Source organism: Chlamydotis macqueenii, chromosome 1, assembly GCF_036417535.1.
Source record: "Chlamydotis macqueenii isolate bChlMac1 chromosome 1, bChlMac1.mat, whole genome shotgun sequence".
NCBI classification, from domain to species: domain Eukaryota; kingdom Metazoa; phylum Chordata; class Aves; order Otidiformes; family Otididae; genus Chlamydotis; species Chlamydotis macqueenii.
Window position 1 is genome coordinate 4760661 of NC_141556.1, and position 23436 is coordinate 4784096.

At 43.5% G+C, this 23436-nt stretch overlaps 1 protein-coding gene across 1 annotated transcript in view; it reads right to left on the bottom strand.

Annotated features, from left to right (window-relative positions):
- The window catches only part of SFMBT2 (Scm like with four mbt domains 2), a 109377-nt gene that overhangs the window by 42221 nt on the left and 43720 nt on the right, over positions 1–23436 (bottom strand). Inside the window, exons 5-7 of the mRNA XM_086739940.1 lie at positions 18612–18700; positions 15219–15465; positions 9402–9499 (exon numbers count right to left, since the gene is read on the bottom strand). Of these exons, the coding sequence (XP_086596066.1) occupies positions 9402–9499; positions 15219–15465; positions 18612–18700 (434 nt within the window). The remainder of the gene's footprint in view (positions 1–9401; positions 9500–15218; positions 15466–18611; positions 18701–23436) is intronic.

The following is a 23436-nucleotide window of genomic DNA, read 5'->3' on the forward strand; positions in this document are numbered from 1 at the left end:
GCTTTAGCTGGGGAAAAGATGACGACTGCAGAAATCACACCTCGCCAGCACTGAACTTCAAATCTCCAAAGGCAAAGAGCATCTGGACGGGAGGGCTGACTCCTCCTGTGTGAGAATCCACACCCGGCGTCTCTTAATCCTTAGGGTGAGGTTGTAAAGAAAAGGCGACTTTGCAAAACGTACATCTGGAAGCAAGCTTACACTGCAGCATCTCCCCATCAAAAGTTCCAGGATTCAATCCATGCTCGTATCCAGCCTCAATGCATAACAAGCCAAGATCCACCAAAGTACTTAATCATGTTTGTCTTTAAATACGCAAGTAGTTTCATCAACTTTAAGTGATTTGTTGATTGAGACCAAATATATCAAGACCAAACCATACTGGTTCTCATTTTTATTTGAATCAGTTTCTTTGGTTCTTCTCCTTCTATTTGCTCTGGCCTTTCTCAAAGGGAAAAAAATAATCAAGTAGGGGGGGGAAAAAAGCAGCTAACAACATTTAAAGCTATTTTACTTCACAAGCATATGCCCTTTTCTCCACGTGCTATGTACCTTAGGATCAAATCTCCCTCCTCATTAAGAGTAGTATGTAAAAATCTTCCCCACTAAATCAACAGCAAGAGTGAACTCGCAAGGGGAATTCGTGCGATCTCAGATACATCTCCCTTTTGAGGGTCAAAATCCTCTTTGAAGCAGGAACGTACATTTGTTTAGAGAATGGCTGCGGAAGTAAAAAGCTTGTCTGTGTTAAATGTCATTTTTGAGATGGAAAAGCTTTCATGGAGAAAAAGCCTTTGTATCATACCTCTCTGGCAAACAGTCAGGGTGCGGATGTTTCATCTCTCTCATATATTTGGTAAAGAGAGGCATCAAAATTTACTGAAGGAGCCTTCGATTTTAGCAGCCACAAAAGGAAAAAAAAGATCCCAATGCTGTTCCCCGGTTCCAGTTGCCTCAGCCAGCAGGGAATTACTTAGGATTTGGCATATGCTCCTCTTCAAAACTCCAATTAATTTACATAAATTCTAAGAATAGGTTCCACAGAACTGAAGGCAAAGCTTTTAATTAGTATTAGACTCAAAGTGATACACTGGATAATGAACTGCTCTCTCCTCCCTTTATTCATGTCGACAGGAAAGATGCCTGTTTAATAAAAGCAGCTACAAGGAGAGGACTGGAGGGGTGAAACTTTCCCCTGGTCCCCGTCAGGCTCCACAGTCGAGCAAAAGAAATACCTAAAATGATTGTGGGTGGCAGAATCTGACCCTTTACCACTATTTCACAGGGTTAAAAGCTACCTATGAGGATGTAACCAGCCATTATTTTCTACCAATTTCTCAAGTGAGTTTCAATTTTCTTTGAAGTGGAGATGAACAGGCAGAATATTTTTGACCAGTTGGGGCATTTTATAGACTCTCACACGGTGACCCCCTACTCCTACTGGTAGGCAATGTTTCCCAGGAGCAGCCTCACTGACCACACGGATTTACACCAGCAGATTGCCTGTCCCGGGGTTCACAAACCTGGAAATCATAGAATCATAGAATAGTTTGGGTTGGAAGGGATCTTAAATGCCATCTAGTCCAACCCCCCCTGCATGGAGCAGGGACATCTCCAACCAGATCAGGTTGCTCACAGCCCCATCCAACCTGGCCTTGAATGTTTCCAGGGATGGGGCATCTACCAAGTCTCTAGGCAACCTGTTCCAATGTTCCACCACCCTCACTGTAAAAAATTTCTTCCTTATATCCAGTCTAAATCCACTCTCTTTTAGTTTAAAACTATTACCCCTTGTCCTTTCACTACAGGCCCTCCTAAAAAGTCTGTCTCCAGTACAATACCCTCTGACTGCTGGAGAGCAGCCAAGCTGGGTCGACAATCCACAAGAATGCAAAAAGGTCCCTTACAGCAATGCGAGACATCATTCCAAGGAAAGCAAAATGAATTAACATGGTATGAGTACCACAGTCCCTCATTCAAAGGGTCACAATCCCTAACATGATGGATTACAGCCTGCGATGGCGCGCACGGGTAATGAATGGAAAATTGTATAACACTCCGCCGAATAAATGTCTGTCACTTACAGCCCAAAGCCACCAGCAAAAGCCAGGGCTGCCACAGCTCTCACTACAAACCCCAAGAAGCAATTAAACTCAGCCCCACACTCATAGTTTTTAGAGCAGCACGCATTTGCAAATTTGCCAGCGCTCACAGGCTGCGACCCGCCGGGCCACCTGAAAGACAGCCCCGCTTTGGTACGCGTCTGCATCTCCATCTTCATCCGGCGTGTCTTTCTGTAACCCTTCTGCAAAAGTACTGATGGGCTTTGCAACAGTTCACTGCAGCCAGCATCACCTGCAGGGCTGAAACCTGGAATGTCTGAAGTTCAAACAACAAGTCAGTGGACGGAGCTGGGAGGAGAACCAGCTCCTAAATCGCAATTCTCTTCTTTAGGTACTGAGAGAGTTGCATAATTTTCTCTTTCACAGCTAACGAGCCACAAGCAGTGCAGGTTTCAAAAATGTTAGGTGACTTGGGAGCCTAAATGTAATTCCAGAAGAGACCCACAAACAGATTTACGAAAGTATTCAGACTCTTAAGGATGCAGACAGGCTCTAGGGAAGTACGTGTGCGCGTGACAGGTTTAAGTCCTACTAATAAAGTCACTAAGCATTGGCTCTAGGTCTTGAACTCAAAAAACATACACTTCAAAATCACCACAGTCATTTGCCCTTTCTAGTAGCTAAACACCTTGATAAATCTGGCTTCTGAGTATTTCTGCTCAGCAAATGTCACTGAAGTGTAAATAAACTCAATTCTGTCCATGTCACAGCAGCATTCTGGACACCGAAGGGTGGAGCTTGGGTAATTTTACAGTACATTGGGTATCAGTTCATTTTCAGCCCATTCTACTCAAGCTACAACACCAGAGTCATCTCATTTTAAACTCAGCAGCTTACACAGTGTATAGATAAGAGGAAAAAGCTCTAATTTGAACTCTTGATTTTCAAATATCCTAAAAGTCAGGACTCTTTTAGTCCAGGATAGTCAGATTCACATCATTTATAAGATTGTAAATTTGTGCAAAATTCAGAACTAAATCTGAATGATGAAAAGTTCCAAAGTTGAGAGGCTGATTAGAAACACTGAGCACTTAATAAATGATTGACCCGAGCATCCTTTAACCCTCACCAGCTGCAACAGTGTGAAATGCTATTGCCTTCAGTCACATCTTTCCTGGTTTACCCTACTAAAAGACATAGAAGAAGCGGGCTCCATCTGGTATGATTGGAAATACATTATTTGATTCAGTTTTTGTTTTCAAAGAAATCGCTTCCCCCAGTGTCTTCTCTAATTCTCCAAGAAACTGGCTGCTCCTAATAGCCTAATTTTAATCACAAAGCTCATGTGTGGTAACCAGTCACAAACACAGCAATAGTAGTGGTTAAACTGCCTCTACAGGAATCTGGCATTTGTTTTTTAATTGAGAAAAAAAATAAATAAATACAGAAACTCTCCCAAATGCAATCCTCTGCATTATTTGCAGATGAATCAGCCTTGTTGTGATTCATCAACTTCCTTTGCTAAACACGGAGCAATTTTCTCTGAAGGCACACTCTCTGCAGGGAGACAAAAATCCCCCGGTAAGACACAACACGAGCAAATTGTCCCTTGGTTTGATAAGTGCAGTCACAGGAAGATCAAAACGTAGAGATGTAGGGTGGGAGGAAGAGGAAAGGGTGCTTGGAGGGAGGCTTTAGAGATACCGTGACCCTGAAGTAATGAGCATGAGAGTCAGCTACGAACTGCACCTACTGACGAGCCCCTTAAAAACTGCAGATGCTTCTGCCTAGGATGGAATTTAGCCCTACAGATTTTAAGCTCCTCTCGTTGAATAAAAAATAGTTACCATAGAAACAGCAACATCGCAGAGTAGCCAGTCTAAATTCAAATACACCTTCTCCGTATGGCTCGGCCCGCCGCAGATGGCATTAGGGCAAAGATCCCCTCCTACGCAGCACCTGCTTTGATTTGCCTGGGTGGTGGAAGCACGGGCGGCAGAGGTAAAAGATACAGATATGCATTCACTTGGGGTGGGGAGGGTGCTTGATTTGGGTTTTTTAACATCTTACAGCACTCAGGACTGCCACACCACTCCACAAGCATTCATGAATGAATTCTGGTTTGTGTTACACACACAGGACCCTTTTCACAGGTGGGAAAGTCAAGTGGAAAGGAAAACACTGGTGGGAACACCTACCTGAGTGCTCAAGGTGAAACCATCGGTGTCTCTTTTCACAATCCTAAATAAGTTACCTTGGCTGTGAAGAGGGACTGAGTCCTCGTAGGCACTTGTTTGGACTGAGTCTGCCCTCAGAAACACCATGAGTAATGGTTATTGAGAAATCCATGGCAATTTGTTAGAGGAGAGGGGATCAGAACAAATTCAGTGCACACTGTGGGCTGCAACCACCCAGCAAAACAGACCAGAGCTGACTTTTGCTTTTTTTGAGAAGAATAATCTGTCTTTAGATGGATGACTTAGGTATCACCCACCCCTACATGGGAGCAGACTCTCGTTGTAGGCGCACATCAGCCCCTCTCAGTGGAAAACACAGCCATGCCCAGGGATGTGCGAGGCAAGAGCTCAGGTTTTCATGCACAAAGTCTCCCACATCAAGCCTGGATGCAGTAAGTAAACTGGATCAGGCCCTTTTGCTAACATCTCACCATCCTGAGAGACACCTGCACATAATGGAGAAAGAAAACCAGACGTACAGCCAGAGGGACAATGAAGGCTGAGGGACCTGGTTCCCACTCAGCCCACCTGCTCTGCTTGAACTGTTTCTGGCATTTCTCTTCCAACTCTGATTTTCACACGGTGCTGCCAAACAGATCCATGGGGTAACTCAGATGGGTCTTGGCTTCATTCACCTCCTTGGATTGCTCTCCTCACACTGTTCCTTGCAAAGCCTCCTCAAGAGGGAGCTGCAGAGATGTCAGAACTTCTCCCTGGTCCACAGAGGTACCACCAGACGCCATCTCACCTGAGTGTTACCTTTGATATTGGAGACATCCTCATTCAAAAGAGCCATGAAGGCAGCTACATTTGTAAGGACCTTAGTGGTACACTCCTAATGATCATTATTAGATCTTACAAAGATAAATGGCTTTAAGGAACTGAGACAGGAGTGGGTCAAAAGGCAACCAAACAACAGAGGGATCGGGATGCCGTGCACATCTCCCAGCCAGGGAAACAGCAGTCAGGGAGAAGGGCGGGCGAGTGCTACGGATGGGGAAGAACAGATGGATTATAAATAATCTGGCAGCCTGCAAACAACATGGCGGCTCACGGGTTATTAAAGCACAGTGTGTGCAGCGAGGGCCAGCCAAGCCATCAGTGCATGAAGGGGCTGGGGATTGCTTATGTTGGGATTTGGCTTCCAAGTGAAACCAAAACCACGTTCGTTTTAAGCTACTGCATCAGCACGTGCCCATCTATTAGGGGGGCTGAAGACAGAAAAACTCTGGTGGACTTCAAATCTATGCATCTAGCCAGATCTCTGAGCAAAACGTAACCCTTGGGTTTCTCTGTCTTACACTAAACTCCTCCAGAATACAAAACACTGGAAGAAAACACCCTAAGACATCCAAAAGGTTTATTAACTTTTGAGAGATGTTGTCTTCCTTTTTTTTTAAAAAAAAAAAACCCAAAGTCTTGAAAAAATAGTCCATCTTACTCCTAAATGCACAACTCATCTGATGGGAAAATTACATTTTAGAGGAGGGGGAGGAGTCCTGTTTTAATATTTGTCTTCATATTTTTGAGTGCAGAACTAGAATCACCATTCCATCCTGAATTTCAGGGGTCAGCTCGTGCCTGGGTGACGGGTGGTGCCTCCATCTCCTTCCTTAGGAGAGGTTCATCCCAACGGATTCCTTCCATGTCATTAGGGTTACCATTAACTGATACTATTACTGATTACAGGAAACATCCAAAAGCTCCACTTAGAAATAGGGGTACACTGGGCTGGGCATAGTGTAGAGCTTTTTTTTTGCCATAGAGAGAACAATTTTGAGCTGGAAAAAAACAACAGCTCTAGGAAAGGAGGATCAGAGGGTGAAGACAAGAGGAACAGGAGCAAAAGCTATAAACCAGGAATTGCCACCTGTCTAAAATAACACATCTCCCTCCTCAGAGCAGGAACAGCAACGGATCTATCTCCTCAGGTTGTGGTCTATTGGAAGGATTTGTGCTCCTAAACCATTCAAACACTCTTGAAAATCCTGTTTGTATTTAGTTTTCTTTAAGGATCAACATGTTTTCTGAAAAGAACAGAACGACAAAATAGCGGGTGTGTTGCAAAAAGCTTTTGTGAAGAAAAAACTTAACCCAGGAGGTGCAGTTTGCAAAACACTATGTTTAGTAGCTATATAATAGCAGCATTTTCTGGCAGTTGAACATCACGCTCCTTCTCAAAGGATCCTAAAGCATTTTACAAACACTTTCAACATATGGCTAAGTGTAAAACAGCTCCAGAAAAAAAAAAAAAAATCATGTTTGCAGCCTTCCCACTGATTTTTGCAAGCAGCTCATGCAGTCTGGTGGCTGGTGCCCTCTCCTTGGATGCCAGTCCTTTGGCAAAGGATTTCTGGATCTGCTGCCAAAGTCCACCACACACAAGTTCAGCTCTGCCACACTTCTGAGTGTTGATAATTCAGGCTCAAACCCATGGCTTATGCGGTCTCAGGTAGAACCCAACCCTACGACACCAACACCAAAGAGCAGCACCACCACCAGCAACAATGGGTTGACTCCTCCATAAGAGGAGCTGCTGCTCGCACTACAAATGCGGATCTGCGCTCCTGGCACCATCACCTGGGACCGGTTTGATGGTGCATTAGTGACACTGTCCACAGTCGTGCACAGCTCAAAGGACAACAGTAGTTTAAATCATGATCCATCCCAACGTGCACGTGCTCACCCTGGAGACCGCTCATGCCTGTAGAGCAAGCACACACTTATGCTCTCCTCAGTGACATATTTCTGTAGGGAAATGTGTAAAACGCGGAATATAGTTGCTCGGTGCACAGTTTATGTCCGTCATAGTAAACATCTACAGCTTTCCAGAAGATCTTTAAGAGTTGCCAGCTGTCAAGCCCTGTGTTTTCTCCCTCATCTAACACATGACAGCTACAGTAGCACGGAGCCCCAGGCACCATGTAGGGAAACTACTTCTGTGCTGAGTTTGCAAAAAAAAAATTAAAAAATAATAACAATTTTTTTTAAAAGACATCTTTGGACTCAACACTTCTGCTGTGATCTGGGATTCTCCTTGAAGGTCCCACACATAAATACTGGCTTATCTTGTAAGACGCGACAAGGGCACTCTCATGTAGCCTCCTAAAGCCTTTCCTTAACTCATGTTTAAGTCATTACTGGTGGCAGACATGCTCATAGGCATAGACAAGCTCTCATATTTTTCTCCTTAATTAAGAGACACAAGACACCCTAAATGGGCAGAAAAAAAAGTGATGCCTACACACAAATAATTTATTTAGCCTCCTGCCTTCCCAGCACCAGAACCAGGGGCTTAGATAACAGCAGACACGGACTTCAGCTCACCTTGTGCTCAGCTTTCACACTACAAATAAAGAAGCCCTATTGACCTAATCCTGCCTCTTTGTCACATTCAGCCCCAAAATAACTCTCCTCTTCAGCCATTCAAGCATTCCAATGTTTTGCATTGTCTTCTAAGAGGGACATCTTTGCAAGCTCCAACCACATGACACGGCAACTGGGATTTGCTGAATTTAAATTTATGACCCCCATGCAATAATTAAAATGAGTGGGTATAAGTCTGGCACGCTGAGAAGAGGCAGAAAAACAGCTGTTAGTTATAAACTTTAAAAAAACCCCAATGTTTTATGACCCTCATCAGAAACATTCTTCACCCTTTCATATAGACAGGAATAAAATTTACACATTAGGCATTCCCTATTGTGGTTTCATCCCTGCCCCACACAACGCATTTTTGATCTTGAAACGAAACTGCAAATGCAAACTTTAATGGAGCTGGCGGATTGAAGCGTTGTATGAAAAAAATGGCAGAGAATCAAAACTCTCTGGACGCCACTCCCATTACAATATGGGGCTTCTCAAATCCACGTTCGTGCCGAAAGCCAACACACAAATCTTCCCACTTCTCCCGGCCTAGCAGAACTTTCACATCGCAAGCAAATGATCCACTGCCTGGGCCATTAGCAAACGTTCCCTAATTAATGTTGCTAATTCAAGTGCAGCTCAGCTGGGCAAGGAGCCTGGATTCCTCACAGGAAGCTGCCGGCACGTCCCGGCAGAAAGGCTGAAGGTGGCACCAGGGTTTCAAGGCATGCCAGCGAGGATGGGACACAATGAGTGCCTTCTTCCAATTATTGACTCATAGAATTATTTAGGTTGGAAGAGACCTTTAAGATCATTGAGTCCAACAGCAAACCAAGTCCACCACTAAACCGTGTCCCGAGTGCCACATCTAGACGTGAATTGCACCAGCTACACGGGTGTTTTGGGGTGTCACAGTGCAGTGTCACTTAAAGGCAGGCCCCAGAGGGTGCCCAGGCTGGATAAGCCAGGAATGGTGGTGGGGAGGGCACCATGGTCCACCACATCCCAAGCAGAAGGTGACATCAGAGACAGGGCACCGCTGTGCGTCAGCACACTTCCCCAAGCATCCTTTTCGCAACCACGGTCACGCTGCTCATCACACCGCAGCAAGGATGTAAGATTAGAAACGAGACGGGCACAGCTAGAAATCAGGATTATCTCAAGCCGTCGTGATTAATAGCAGGGCAGATTTGGATGGGAAATTAAAGCTGGTGCCTCAGGGCTGAAGCACATCTTTAGCTATTAAAAACCACAGTGAGAAGAAAAAAAAAAAAAAAGATGTGGGAGTAAAATTATCTCCCACTTCCACTACAGGTCCCTGAAGGAGGTTTCTCTGCCTTACAGCTTGCGATTAGAATAAAATTTTGGTGCAAGGCTCACAGAAATCTGTCCATCTTATGTTAACCTTCATACTCATAGCCTTAGCACTTCACGGTTGCATACGATGCCTTTGCACAGGTCTAACAGAGTAAGACACATTAAAAATAACGTCAGAGAAACCAGTCCTGATCACCCCCAGCCCCTAGAAAACGATGACTGCAAGAAATCAGTTCTCAGAATAGAAACTCTGCACGTAAAACTGTATTTTACACAAACATCTCACTTGTGACCTTTCATGGTGACATACTAGAGCAATGGCCTTTCCTGCAAAAGTTTAACACACAAGCTGCTAAACACGGCATGATATTTATTCATCGTGGGTTCTGTAGGTGAAGAAAAAACGTGTATCTTTTACCTTGAACACTTCCATTGGAAGAGGAAAATTCGCTGCATCATTAAGGGATTTTTCCAGAGCGCATTTCCACTCAGATATAGTCTTCAGAGAATAGATATCTAAAGCAACGACAACAACAACAACAACAAAGAAACAACAAAACCAAGAGGTGACTGTCTGGAGATCAAACATTTTTGAAAGACTTAAGTTCCTATGTCATAAAAATGGATAGTACAAGTGAAATGAATGTTTTGTATATTCTAAGCTGTACAGGACGGATAAATTCAAGACAAAAGCAACTAGCAAGGGCACATTTGAGGAAGATTGTGTTTTACATCCTGGAGTAAAACCCAGAAAAATACACTTTCCTTCATTTTCTGCTGAAGAAACGAGAACTGTACTACCTCATTACTTGAAAACAACAAAACTCTCCTTTGATTTTCAATTCTCAAAACAAATACCTGATGCTCTCCAGTTTGAGGAGCCTTGGGACTTCAGCCAATATCAGTTACATTGGAACAAAACCAGAAATATTTTTACCAAGGCTCCTATTCATTTGAAAGCTTTTCTTTTTTATTGCAGGGTTGAGGTTTTTTGCGGTGGGTGAGGGTAGGTGTGCAAAGGAACACTTTGGCTAGATCTCTACCCAGACTCGTTTGTTGGTATCACAGTCAAACCAGACTATCACACCAATTCAAAGACTTCCACTTACGAATTTCCATCATTATAGTTTTAGGCAACATCTTTGCGCAGATTCGCATTGCTTTCAGTGAGTTTCTTTAAATAGGTTTACTATTATTAAATCACTGCATTAACAAGCTCTTTATGGTTCAGTGCGGTGAAATGCCTATGAATAATTGTAGGAAACAATACTATGATGAGGAACATTATATTGGATTTACTTCTGCCCTAGAAAACATATTGTTATCCTGCACATAACAAGTTATTGCAGAACATTCATATCAAGGTCTTAAAGAGACAAGATGGGTAGATAGATTGCAACAATTATTAAAATGGAAATGAACACTTACTCAATAATAAACTTGAACCTTTATATAGAGTGAACATTGTGAAGCTATTCTTTTGTCAGTTTGGCTTCACATACTTACACCACAGTTCAATTTGGCCCAATTTGCATTTAAATTCTGTACATCTAATAACTATATATATTTACTAGCCAGCAAAGATTTACTGCCTTATCTTAGAATTCTGAAGGAGGAAATAAAAAATATGTATAAAAAAAGGAATTGGCAAGCACTGTTTCCACCTAGCACTGACGGTACAAGAGAATTTTATGCTCTGATCTCAACAGATTTAAGACCTTATCAAAATAGGATTTGCAGAATCACTCACTGGAAGTGGATGTATTTATACTTCCACTATATCAAACCTCGCTACTCCGGAACAGACATCGAGGATACGCACTTGAATTTAAACACGCTTAAAGGGAAATGTTAACCTTTCACAGCTGTACTTTTAATTCCTCAACTGCTTATTAATGGGAATACACATTTCAAGTCTTTGTTTTCAGCATATGCAGCGGTCACAAGTGTTAAGTGCACTCTTTATCTAATTGTTCATTATTTTATAGCCCTGCTATTTTATAGCGGTGCTCTGCATCTTGCTCCAGTTCTCCCCTACTTCGAGCAGCTCTGATTGGCATGAAGCGCAGGGAGGGAAACAACTCACTTTGTTTCTTCCTTTTTGACTTAAATGATGCCAAACAGGAACATACTCAATACAACATGATTTTGCCCCAAGCTGCAGCCAGTCTGTTCTCTCAACTAACAAAAAGTCTGAGTTTTGGAAAATGCTGATGGATGCTCCCCTGCTCCCTGGACAGAGCAAGGTGAAAACAGACCCTCGTTCTCTGCCGTGATGGCAGTGAAGAACAGGAAAGAAGAAGAAAGTGGTACTTTGGGCGACTTTGCCCAAAATCAGTGAAAACAAGCAGCAACTTCTTTGGGCCGTGTCAACAAACTTCCAGAGACAAAGACCACTCCAATGGTGAAATATCGTATGTGCATTTAATTAGTGGCAGCTAGCTTATGTTGGCCAGTATACGGACACTAAATCGCTCGGTTAAAAGAGCATAAAGCGTTTTGTTTAAGTGATAGGGTTGCAGGTAATTGAACAAAGTGTACTGCGTCAATTTGTATTTAGGTTAACAAGGAGCGAGCAATTAAAATGACTGCCAATTCTCTTTAAATAGGAGGTAACATAAAATGAGATGATCTCCTCCTGCATTAAGCACTCAAGGCAAGACCATCACGGGGCTCCGTGTCAAGCGGCCTGTGCCAATTTGCACTAGCAAGGAGGCTTATTCTGGATTCAGATATACATCTGAGGGGAAAAACATGCCATGACTCCTTTGCCGCAGTTAAAAGGACTCGCAAGACATACAAAGCCTCTGAAAGCTGCCATTTGCAGAAGACAGCCAGGATGCTGTTTCCTGAGGACCCTCTTGCACATTCTTGTACATTAAGTGGGTGCTAGGATGTGGATGGCTTCAGAAAAAAAAAAGACATCTCCACCCAAAATCCCATTTGGATGCACGGATCCTTTGTCATATGCGATGCCCTGCATCCTGAAAGACTGACCTCAAACTGCCATGCAAGGTGAAACCCAACTTGGTAGGTCCCAGAGGTGAATCAATACAAGAAAAAAAACAAACCCACAACCCAAACACAAAGGGAAATAAGTACATTATTTGCATAATATTTTTATTGCATGTCATATGCAGCATCCAAGTCATGGGCAGGCAAAGCACTGTAACAACCTGCAGAATGGACATGAAACTGAACATCCTCATTTGATTGCCACTGAACACATAGCCTGATTTGGGAGGAACTGCATGTCCTCAGCATCTCTTCAGAGGAGATACATAACAGCTTTGATACATGGTCTATGGTTTTCCCTGTTATCAATCAAGGAGTCACCTCAACTGGCTCCAGATGTTCAAGTTAGACAACCAGGTCTGTGTTCCTTGCTTTCAAACCCCCCTCCAAAGTGGAAAAAATAGGCTTACGAAGATGTCATTTCACCTAACCTATGTTAGAAACTTCTCAGGCATTCCCTTTTCTCCACTGACCATCAAGAGAAAGCAACAGCTCATGCTTAACTGCCTTTTTGATGCCTACACTATGGCAGGTGAATTTAATCCCCTATGTGTAAAAGGCCAACATAGTGCCCACAGACTGTGTCTCTTTCCTAAGAAGGTCCATACTAGGTCTTTCTGGTCCAAATTCTATTTACTGTAGAAGTTAGTAGGAAGGAAGTAAGCAGCCAGGGATGTGTCCCTGGCACACTCTCTTGGCCCGGCACCCTTAGGAAGTTGCATCCTTTGACAGTTTGTGGTTTGATAGCTTAATCCCTGAATTTTTTTAGAACTCTGTGCTGCCAGCACTCATCCTAACAACTCACTACCACTAGTCTGACTGCTTGCTCCTTGAGGGAACTGTTCAGGAGAGGGCTTGTGAGAAAATGGAAGGGTTCAGACCCAAAGGGTTCTTTTCTCAGCAAACTCCTATGAGAGAGAACTTTAGGAGATGTAAAGTAATGATCACCTATGTAAGTCAATGGAAGTCAGGAAGAAGAGCTAGGGCATTTAATTCATTGATAACAATGTTCACTAAAAACTGAATGACCAGCGAAATGCCAAGGAGATGAAACAGATATCAGATTAAGACAGATGAGAATAGGAGAAATTTTAAAAGCAATTAAACCAAGCCAGGGGGAGAAGAAATATAAACACCTTCATTAAATAAAGAGTCCAATGACAAGCTTAGAGACAAGAGAATTGAAAAAATAAAAAAAAAAAAAAAAGGCAGAGAAGGGAATCCATAGAGAAGGAAGCACGACTGGATAAAAGGAGGAAAGAGCAGAAAGAGAATGGAATAAACAAAGAGGAAGCACAAATCTCGTTTGGGTCATTTCTGTATTGATTCACCAAACCTATACAGGCCAAGAGGGTTCAAAGACAGTTAACAAAAAACTGTTTCTCCGTAACACAAATACTCTATAAAATAACAGAGTGAGTGACATTCACGCTCTCCAGCATTCTCATCTAATTTAGAATGATGGGGAACATTGACTCTCACCTATAATCAAACACGCTTCCAAAAAACATTTGAGACCCCAAGTTAGACTCAAGACCCAGACTTGTGAACACAGCAATCGCATGTATCGGGGTAACCCCTCTGAATCAGGCGTGACAGACAGAAGCCACTACAGAAATACCTGTCCAAAGGAGGGCTACCTTTCTGCTAGCATTTTACACTCATGGAGAAACTTCACCCACAGCACAAGGAAAATGAGGCACAGACCTGGACAAGTCATCCACCTACACAGGAAAAGGTGGAACAGGTCTACTGGGCCAAAATCTATGCATTAACCAAGAAAGCAGCTCATGTCTCAAAGGAAACAGTGGTCCTCGAGCATCCAGCTTGGAGGTGTAAACAGTAAATATGAGCCATGCTCCACAGGACTCGGCAAACAGCTTTGTGGCATCAAGTATTCATGAAAAATACAGATGCTGCATACTTTCTGCCCCAAAGCAGACCAGTCTAAGTTGTCATGTTTAACCAGATCCCTCCAAGACAAGTTAAGTCAACCAGATTGACTCAACCAACTCAGCAAACTTGTCAGACCAATGCAGGGCCAAACACCCTGAGCAGAGAGAAATCCAACTGCCCAGAAACCTTCACAAAGTTTTGACCAACATTATTGATGTGGTGGAGAAAATTCACCTTCCCAGTCATTCTCTACTGTAATAGGGTATAGCCTGGATGGAAGCACATCTCCAAAGCCAGCCCCTGAACTTGCCAGTGAATGCCTCTGCAAGCATTTCTCCAGAAGGCTTCAAAGTAGCACTGAGCCCCTGCTGCAGCTGTGGTCCCTAGCCCATATTCTGCTGTTTTGAACACTAAACTAAACTCTAGAGAGCTTCTTCTCCAAGTCACAACCTCCTGATATTGAACCTGATCTGACATACTTGCCAAGACTTCACTCCCTTGCAGAAAATGCAGGGAAAAAAAATCTGTGGTCTTTTAAACCTGAAAGACCCATCTACCCTTACTCAAAGGAGTATTTTCTTAGCTTCTAGCAACAGACACCCCATAACCCCTCAACAGGCAGGCTGACATTGATAGTCAGACAAACCCAGCACCCTCCATGCACTTTCTGACTGGTTACACAGAAGGCAAGTCTCACTTGGCAGTTGTACAGCAATGTTACAGCAGAATATGAAAGATCTCTGTTAGAGGGGCCATGAGGGTCCCAGAACATGTTCTCCAGCCCCAGGAAATTTAATGAAGGTCAACTGATACCTAAGTGAAATGTGTGTGGCCATGGAAAGGCAAACGGGCAAGAGGTGTTTGGTTGAGGGGAAAGCAAATGGAGCCTAGTATAAACGGAGAGGTGTCACCAAGGACTTGATTTGGACTGCAGAAGACTGGCTCCCAGTGAGGCCCCCACCAGGATGCCTACAGTATGGCCAGGAAGACCTGGTCACTAAAACACCACTGAAAAGGGCTGGGCAAGCAAGCACATCATTGGACCATACCCATCAGCTCTGCCTTTTGGTGGAACAACACATGAAGCTGCTTTCATTGGATATTGCTTCCCTCCAGGAGTGAGCTAAGCTAAACGGAATTTATTAAATAAATTTAATACAGTTTACCTGACCCATTTTGAACCCAAATTATGCTATCTGTGTTGCAGCTAGAAATCTCTGTAAAAGCAATGTGAACACCGGGTAAGAAGAAATGGGTTGCACCAGTATCTTAAAACATCAGTAAATGCCACAAAGGGAGAGAGTATTTTCACGAGGCTCTTTACCTGCAGGTGGGTCCATTCTGTATTTATTCTCTTGACACCAACCGACTGGTCGAAGTCTGCAATCCAAGTAAAACAACCACTGGTCATAGGATTCAGTCTCCTCCAATCCCACATAGCGAAGGCGTAATCTTCCTCCAACATTTTCAACCACACTAACTATCCAGTACTGAAAGGGATTCTGGGAATCCTGCAGCTCTATTAAGGAATCAACTGTAATGAGGTCTACAGGGTTTTTTCCTCGCAGAGGCTGTTTGAATAGAAGCAAAACTCCTTATTTTAAACTTTATTTGAAGACTTCTCAAGGAAACAGATGACAGCAGAAGATTATTTTTGTTTTTCACACCATCATCCAAGCGATCAGCAAACAGTCTGTTCTTCTTCTATTTTACCCAATGTCTTCCAAGTGCAAATTCAGAAGTAAAACAGAAAACAACAGTTGTGCTAATTTCTCAACCGACATCATCAACAACAACAAGAAAAGAGTAATAAAAGGTGGAAAAGCTCACAAGGCACATCCACTTAGGATGCTCCTGAACAACTCAAACCCCAGTTATACTGGAGGATTTCAAACCAAATTCTCATTGATTGCAGGTGATAAGAACCAATCACAGGACTGGACATTGATATTTACCTAAAAAAAGTCACCAAAGGTGACTGCTTTGGGCATGTCACTAAAATGGCCCTCTATTTGCTGACCTTCCCTACCAAAAACTTTATCTCACTCCTGGCACACAGAGCAAATTATTCCCCACTGCCATGGATGCAAGAGTCTATGGTGGTTACTCCAAAACCCAATGGCAGGTTCCCATCAGCTTAAATGGCCTTGGGATCAAAGCCCAAGGCACCCAGGATTTGCTTCACCAAGCCACTATGTCCAAGAAACCCTAGTAAATGAGGTTATTTGCTTACATGCAGTATTTTCTGTGACCCCAGCTTTGCAACCATTTACACATCTGCTTAACTTTCCACCTGCCAACCACAGGCATTTAAAAAACATGAGATGCTTTGTAGAACGATACCTTTGGGGCTCGGTGGTTTTGTTTTGTGATTGTGAGCATCTCTGTGTTGTCAAGCTTTTCTCCACTAACATTAGATTTGTTCTCCTTTTTAAAATGCAAGTTCCAATTCCTTACACAATTTCTCGATTCCAGGGCTTTAAGAGCAGTGCTAAAAAACACCCCAAGAGCTGGGAACACTGGTCCCCAAAGGAGATGCTAAGCACAGGCAAAATATATTAAAAACAAGGACTTTTTTTTTTTCTGTGTGTTTGTCCCACTTCTACTTAATTAAACAATATAAACCTTTCACAATATTTTTTTAAAATATTAATTCTGTAAATCAGAGTAAGTCCAGGATGGTTCTTTCTAGAGGTGGCTAGGAAAGAAAAGAGAGGAAAACCTCTTATTTTTAAAAAAGTTCTCTTTCAATTTTGAAAAGATTCAAAATTTTTAAATGCAACCAATTTTTACTACACCTCTCTTAAGCCAAAAGTAAAGGCAACAGAATGAGAATTTGGTAAAAAATGTAATTAAAATTAACTGTAACCTTATCATACGCACAGTTTTAACCAGTTCTACGATTAATAGATATTTCTCAGAACAATATATTTGCCATTATAAACCACTCCTCTACAGGGTAAGCTACAAGCACCTGCATAATCTCTTCAAATATTATTTCATGGCAAAATGCAGTGTCAGAATTTAATAATACAACAGAAATCTACTTTAGTGATTTCTTTTTTCTGTCATACAACGGCTTCATTGCAACAAAACATTCTTTAATATGAAATGATAGTGTAATGATTTAACTTATTATAATAAATCCCCGGCAGTATAAAAGCTAATATTGCTCCTCTGATTTGTGTGCTAAATTTCAAGCCAATGGGTTGTCGCTTACCCCTGAGAACTGAATGGCTAAGATTAATAATTGGCTCACATGAAATATTAACATTTAGCATAACGCAAGAACTCTCTATATGCACAGCTAGCATGTTAAAAAAAAAAAAAGTCTCACTCCATATTGATTTAACAGTATAACAACCTGCAGCACTCACGAACAGCAAATCTGTCAACAAGGGGTCACATACATTGCACGACACAGACAGCACTAAGCACATATATTACACAAAAACACCAGAAAAGGGTCAGAAACTGCTTCAAGCCAATGCACTGTTTTCTCTCTCTGCATTTCTGCCTGGGGTTGCCTCTTTTTTCTGCCTGCGGAAAGGGAACGGAGAGGTTCGCGACGGCACTGGCGTACACCAGAGGTTGGTGTGGGACACCACCGGCTTTTTCCGTATGCCACCCGGGAGTGGTCCAGGAACAGGGATGCAGCAGACTTGAGGATGCTACATTATTTTGGGCATGCAAGGGCTGTTCAGCTAACAGATTTTAGAGGAAAAAAAAAAAAAACAACCCTGATGGTATGCTATTAATTCTCCCTGTCAGGTAGCTCAGGCATGTGGAAAAAGGATGCAGCTGTGGCTGGAGGGAGTGACCAGGGACAAAATGGTCAAAAATGGTGCCCAGATGCACACTTGCTTCCAAAAAGCCAACATGGGACCTTACACAAAGGCAAACTGCCTATGTGCCTTTACTCCCAGTCTAAATACAGAGGGGCAGAGAGAATGATCGCCTGAAGGATGGGCAGTCTTCTCTCCAAACGCCCAGGGAGCATCCACAGGAGAGCAGGGCAGGTCCCGATGGAGAAGGTGCCCTCTCTCTTCATTTCATGGTGAATTTGTGGGATTTTTGTCCAAGATCTCAAGGCAAGCTGATGGCCCCAGGTGCAAGACACCCTGTGAATATACTGCACAGACTGGGCTCTTGGTCATAGGAGTGCATCTGAAAAAAAAACCAGACCCTTCTTCTGTCCTAACTACCGATGACTGAGGCTACCTCAGCCAACTTCCCTGCTAAATCTGACTGCTGAGTTTAGCTGGAGGGAATGTCCTTGAGGGAGCTATTTCCACATAGACATAAATCCGACAGTGCTCCCCATCAACCTGCTAAACGTTATCTACAACCTGTGTCCTGACTGGAAAGCTCAGGTGATCAGTTTGGTGGATCTAATGAGGCACTGAAGGGCTGTGTCCTCCTTCTTACGAGCTCCCTCCATGCTCTCCATCACCACCCAGCCTTTTTCGAGTACCCAGCTTTGTAAGCATCACCCTCCAGCCTCAAGGCAAACCAAACGACCCATCACTGGGTCAGAAGCAGAGCCAGCAAGGGTCAAGGCAACATTGCCACAGACTTTTGGCCAGGGCTGGATCGGACCCTGTTGCCGCCACACAGACGCTGCAAACACACAGCCCTACACGTTGGGAGCGCAGACATCGCTGCAGCATGCAGACCGCGACATGACACGGGATAGAAACTGCAATCTAATACATACGCCTTCCAGTAAATTCGCAGGTGCAGTCCGGGCGCCAGTCAAATCGTGTATGAGAAACTCCGTCCAGTCCATGTATTTCTCTTTGATTGCTGGGGAGGGTGAGGAAAGAAAACAAATGCTTAGCACAGCAGACTGCAATGGACTTGCCACATCTATTTTAGAAACATGTCCTCAGGGTTTACCAGCTCTGAAGTTTCGAGTACAATTGCAACCCAGACCAGGAGAAAAGCTGGTTTGTAGACCAGTTCCTCGGGCAACCCGTGCACGTGGTTACATCTCAAAATAAGGGTAGGTGTTGCTCCACCATAGCCATGGACAGTGATTTACAACAGCGTGGCTTATCATCTCCATCTCTCCCATTCAAAATTGGCCACTGCCTGTGCAACCACTCCACACAGGCTTGGATGGGATTTGTAAAGTCCCTTTGTATGCTCACCAACGACCTCAGAGAAGAAAAAAAGCTGTACAAACTTTCATTTCCTTGACAGGACAACAGAAACTCCAGGTGCTTGCTCCCACTAAGCACGAGAATCAACACTGAGAAAATTATATATCAGCTATCAAGTCAACACACTTGCAAGAAGAAAGACTTAAAGAATTTATCAGGAACTTCTATTTCATTTTCATTTTTTTAAAATAATTTTTGAGCAAAACACTGTAAGCCTGTGTTACTTTAGGGATCCATATCCACATAGTTTCATAAGATTTGAACTGAAATGCATAAATGTTGCCTCTGGGATTCAAATTCTGGTCCAATTCTTGTTGAGATCAGTGAAAGCTGGGCACCAAAAGGCAATTCAGCAAATTTCAGCTTCAGAGATTCAGATGTCTCTTCAAGCGCGTTAGGCTTTTGCAATCAGAAACCCAGAAACCAGACTCTAATTCCACCTGCCTGTAAGTGGGAATTAAATCACATCAGAAACATTTTTCTCTCCTAGAAAATCTTACTTATATATGAGATAACCAACAGTGATATGGTTACGTTGCTAACACAGCAATACCTACAGAAGGGAAAAATCACAAGCATTTGTAAATTAAAACATTTCCTCTGAGCAAACAACTGGATACATGATTTAAAGATCATTACCCCACAGGGGAGTCCGGGAAGGGCTGTAATTAACCACTGTAGCTCCAAAATAATTAAATGATAGTAGACCTCATGTTTTCCTCAAAGGAAGCTGAACCTTCTCAAAACACATCCTCAAGCCATCTGCTGCCAAAAATTCAATAAAGAAACACAAAGAGGGAGCACTGGGTTTGCCCAAGGACAGTTAGATGACGTGACCACCAAACATGCTCAGGGCTGGGCCTGCTTCCAGCACGGGCTCTCGGCACACTTGGACTCTGGCCCATACTCAGTTTATACCCTAAATACCTTACACAATTCATACCGTTGGCCATGGACAAAGTCAGAAACCATACCCAGCAGATCGTACATCAGACCTCGTGTCTGAGTTGTGTTCCTTCCCCAAAAGCCAGTTCTCCCTGTGTCACTTGAACGATACAATCAGTTTACAGACCTAGAAGACTTTGAAAGTGCATTTAAAATTAGCAAACTCTAAAGTGCTAGACTTGAGCCTCTATAAAATAATACTTAAGCTTGCCTGGAAGCTCTCTAAGTCTTTTGCAGCATTGTTTTTGCATGATTTCCAGAAGATTTATAGCCTTTACATTATTTAAGGTGAAGGAATAGCCTGAGAATAAATGGTTTATACACGGCGCTTTCTCTCTCAACATTCCTGTTGCGTACACCTCATCAGTTCCTGTCCATCTACATTAGAATAAAGAAAATAAGCTTCATTTTGGCATCAGTGAGAAGATAGTAATTGCCGTAATGAATGAGACTGGAGTTCCTCTAGCTCAGACTTACGCTCTCGCTGTGAACAGCACTGGGTGCATCAGAGAAAGGTGCAAGTTGATCTTCGTTTTGGCTCATACCCACAAACTTGTCAGCCAAATCCTGAATGCCAGAGCTTCATTACTAAGGAATGACAAATGTGATAAAAAGAACATGGTTCGAACCTTCAAAGCTGGCAGGAGGGGTAAAAAAAAAAATAGGATTTTCAAACTTGACAACAGATTTCAGGGGCCTCCATTTCCAGATGCCCAATTTGAGATGTCTTAACGGTGCCCAATTCACAGATCTTGCTGTCTGTCAGTCAGTCCCACTTCTAATGCCTCTCAGAAAAAAAAAAAAAAAATCTCCTTTATCCTTTTTAAAAGACTTGCATCTGACAACTTTTGGAGACCTAAATAAGATGGGACCCCTCTCCACATTCAAATCTGGATTACGGGCTTCCGAAGTCCAAAAGTTCCAAGGTGACCTTTGTTTTCAGACTAAACAGACTTGGTGATAAAAAACAAGGTACAGCCAGTTTCTGAGTGGTTTCAGAGTCATCCTCCTCAACAAAAACAGTACCTGGTGTTTCACTTTATTTTTCTTTTGCAGTCTAGATAAAAGCACTCTGGAAACCTCTGGGAGAGAACAGATTGCACTGGAAGTTTTAGGAACAGGGATTTGCACTTTTTTTCTGCATTGTAGAGCACAAGCTCAGTACTACAGTTCAAGTCATTACAATGCAAATATTAATTTTTAGCAGTAATGAAGTGAATCTGAATCATCACCATACCTGCAAAGGTCTTTGAGGACCAAGAAAAATGTTAAACAAGAATATTCAAACAAAAGAAAATCTGCTGGGTAAATGAGAATAGCTGGCAGTGTAACACATCGGTGCCCAACCTGAGCATCCATCTCAAGAAATGCAGGTGCTTCCCTCGTGTATGAGACTCAGCACTTGTGAACTGAAGCACTAATTTTCAGTCGCTAATACGCATTCTCACTTGTTAGCTACAGGAAAATACCCAAGTGAACCTCTCCTACTGCAGAGAGGCTGTAAGAACTCCACTTTTAGAGCCCATCTGCAGTGAGTTGGCCAACTGGTGGGATGGGAAGGTGGACAGGACAAAGGATCCTGTTCCACAAGGACCTAAGTGCTACTACGATCACTACTTTCAAAACAATTTTTCCTTCCTTACATAACTTCAGTGGGTCAGGAGTGGTCTATGGAGCTCAGATATCCATATTTTCTCTACCTTTCAACAGATCCATCTTCCCAGAAGACCCCTGTGAACTTCCCCCACCCAGAACCTGTCAAGCTGAATGCACCTCCGGGATCCCAGCTGACTTCTGTGGTGCCACAGGAGGCAGGGGAAACACACACACAAGAAATAAAGCAAAGGAAATCTTGTTAGTGCTTTCAAAGAGCATCATTTCATGCAGGGAGGCAGGTCCTTCTACAAAAGCCAAAAGCCACAGAGGACAAAATGTGTCCTTCAGGCCTACAAATGGAAATACTCAGATGAGTCCCCTCCAACCACAAAGCATGACAAGCACAAGCCATAAATTCACTAGTGCATGATTAATCTCACCCTAATTCATCCCACCCTAGCTCTTACTGAGCTGCACAGACTCAAAAAGGTGATAAAAAAGTCTTTATATTAAAAAAGTCCTCAGTACTTCTGCCTGGATGCCTTTAGGAGGAAACATCCCTTGTTCTTCGCAATCCAGGGAGCTGACAAAACTGAGAGGAAGACTTTTACCAATGCATAAAATCCTCTCCAAGCAGGGGTGAGTACCGAAAGCTACCTGTCCCTTTGCACACCCGGCACAGCTCACCGTGAAGACGGCACCTTGGAAAGGGACCGTCACCCACACCACAGCGGGGCTCCAGATGGGCCCAGCGACAAGAAAGCACTTGAGATATTCTAGTTACATTGAGGCTACTTTGGAAATTATATCCTAAACAGGATTGCTTGACCAGGACAACAGCAACGTCATCACACGGACTGGTCCTCTAGAGCATGAGGTTTGATGCTCTATGAGGACACAGCTTGGCCAGGAGTCCCAACATTGCTATGAGAAACACACCCATCTTAGTGCCAGTCCTGTGGCCCTGCACGGGGTCTGCTGTGCAGCAAAGTGACCGATATGAGATTGTGCAATGGTCGGAGACCCGGGGGGCCAACTGCCATCAAATTTACCACAGTGAGAAGAAATGCTTCAAGAGGAGCAGAGACATGGACTCAGTTTAGTGATCCTGCTGATGCAAAGTGTGAGCGGAACTGAACGATTAAACAGTAGATAATCCAGAGAGGAGACAGGTATTAGCAACACTCTCACCATGGAAAAAGCATCGGTCAGAGCTTGCAGCGTATTAGACACAGTACAGACCAAACACAGGGCATGCATCGCGTGAGGAGATGCTCCCGAAATGACAATGCTCTCATAAACGCTTTTCTTTCCAGGTTTAGCAGGCGACACCACCGCCCCGTTTGGAGCCACAGCCTGTGTACGCAGATGTGTCTGCCTCCTTTGGATGGTGTTCAGCTCATCTTGGAGCCGGGCTGGGTGGCTGTTTTCACACCTCTGCAGCTCCAAGGCCAATGGCCTTAAAGCATCTTCCTGCCAAGAGCTCTGCTCCAGGTTGCCTTCATGCAGGACTAAACACACAAAGAGGAAAATCCACCTGGATCTAGATCATCACAAAAGGACCCAAGGAAGGTCCCACAATCCCCTCCCCAATTCCTGAGGAGCAGTTGTACCGTTGCACGAATTCCCAGACTCAGAAAGTGCCCAGCACCAGGCTGGGATGGTTGAGGCTGAGCCCAGGCTTTGCCTCCTCCTAACAGACCTCAGCAAAATTACCCACACCTGCAAAAGTAAAAACCAAGCATCCCTGCTACACTGCAGTCTTTGCAGCACGCTACTGTTGTGTCTCCCACAGGAAAACGCAAAGCCCTCCTGCCTCCTTCAGTGAAAAATATT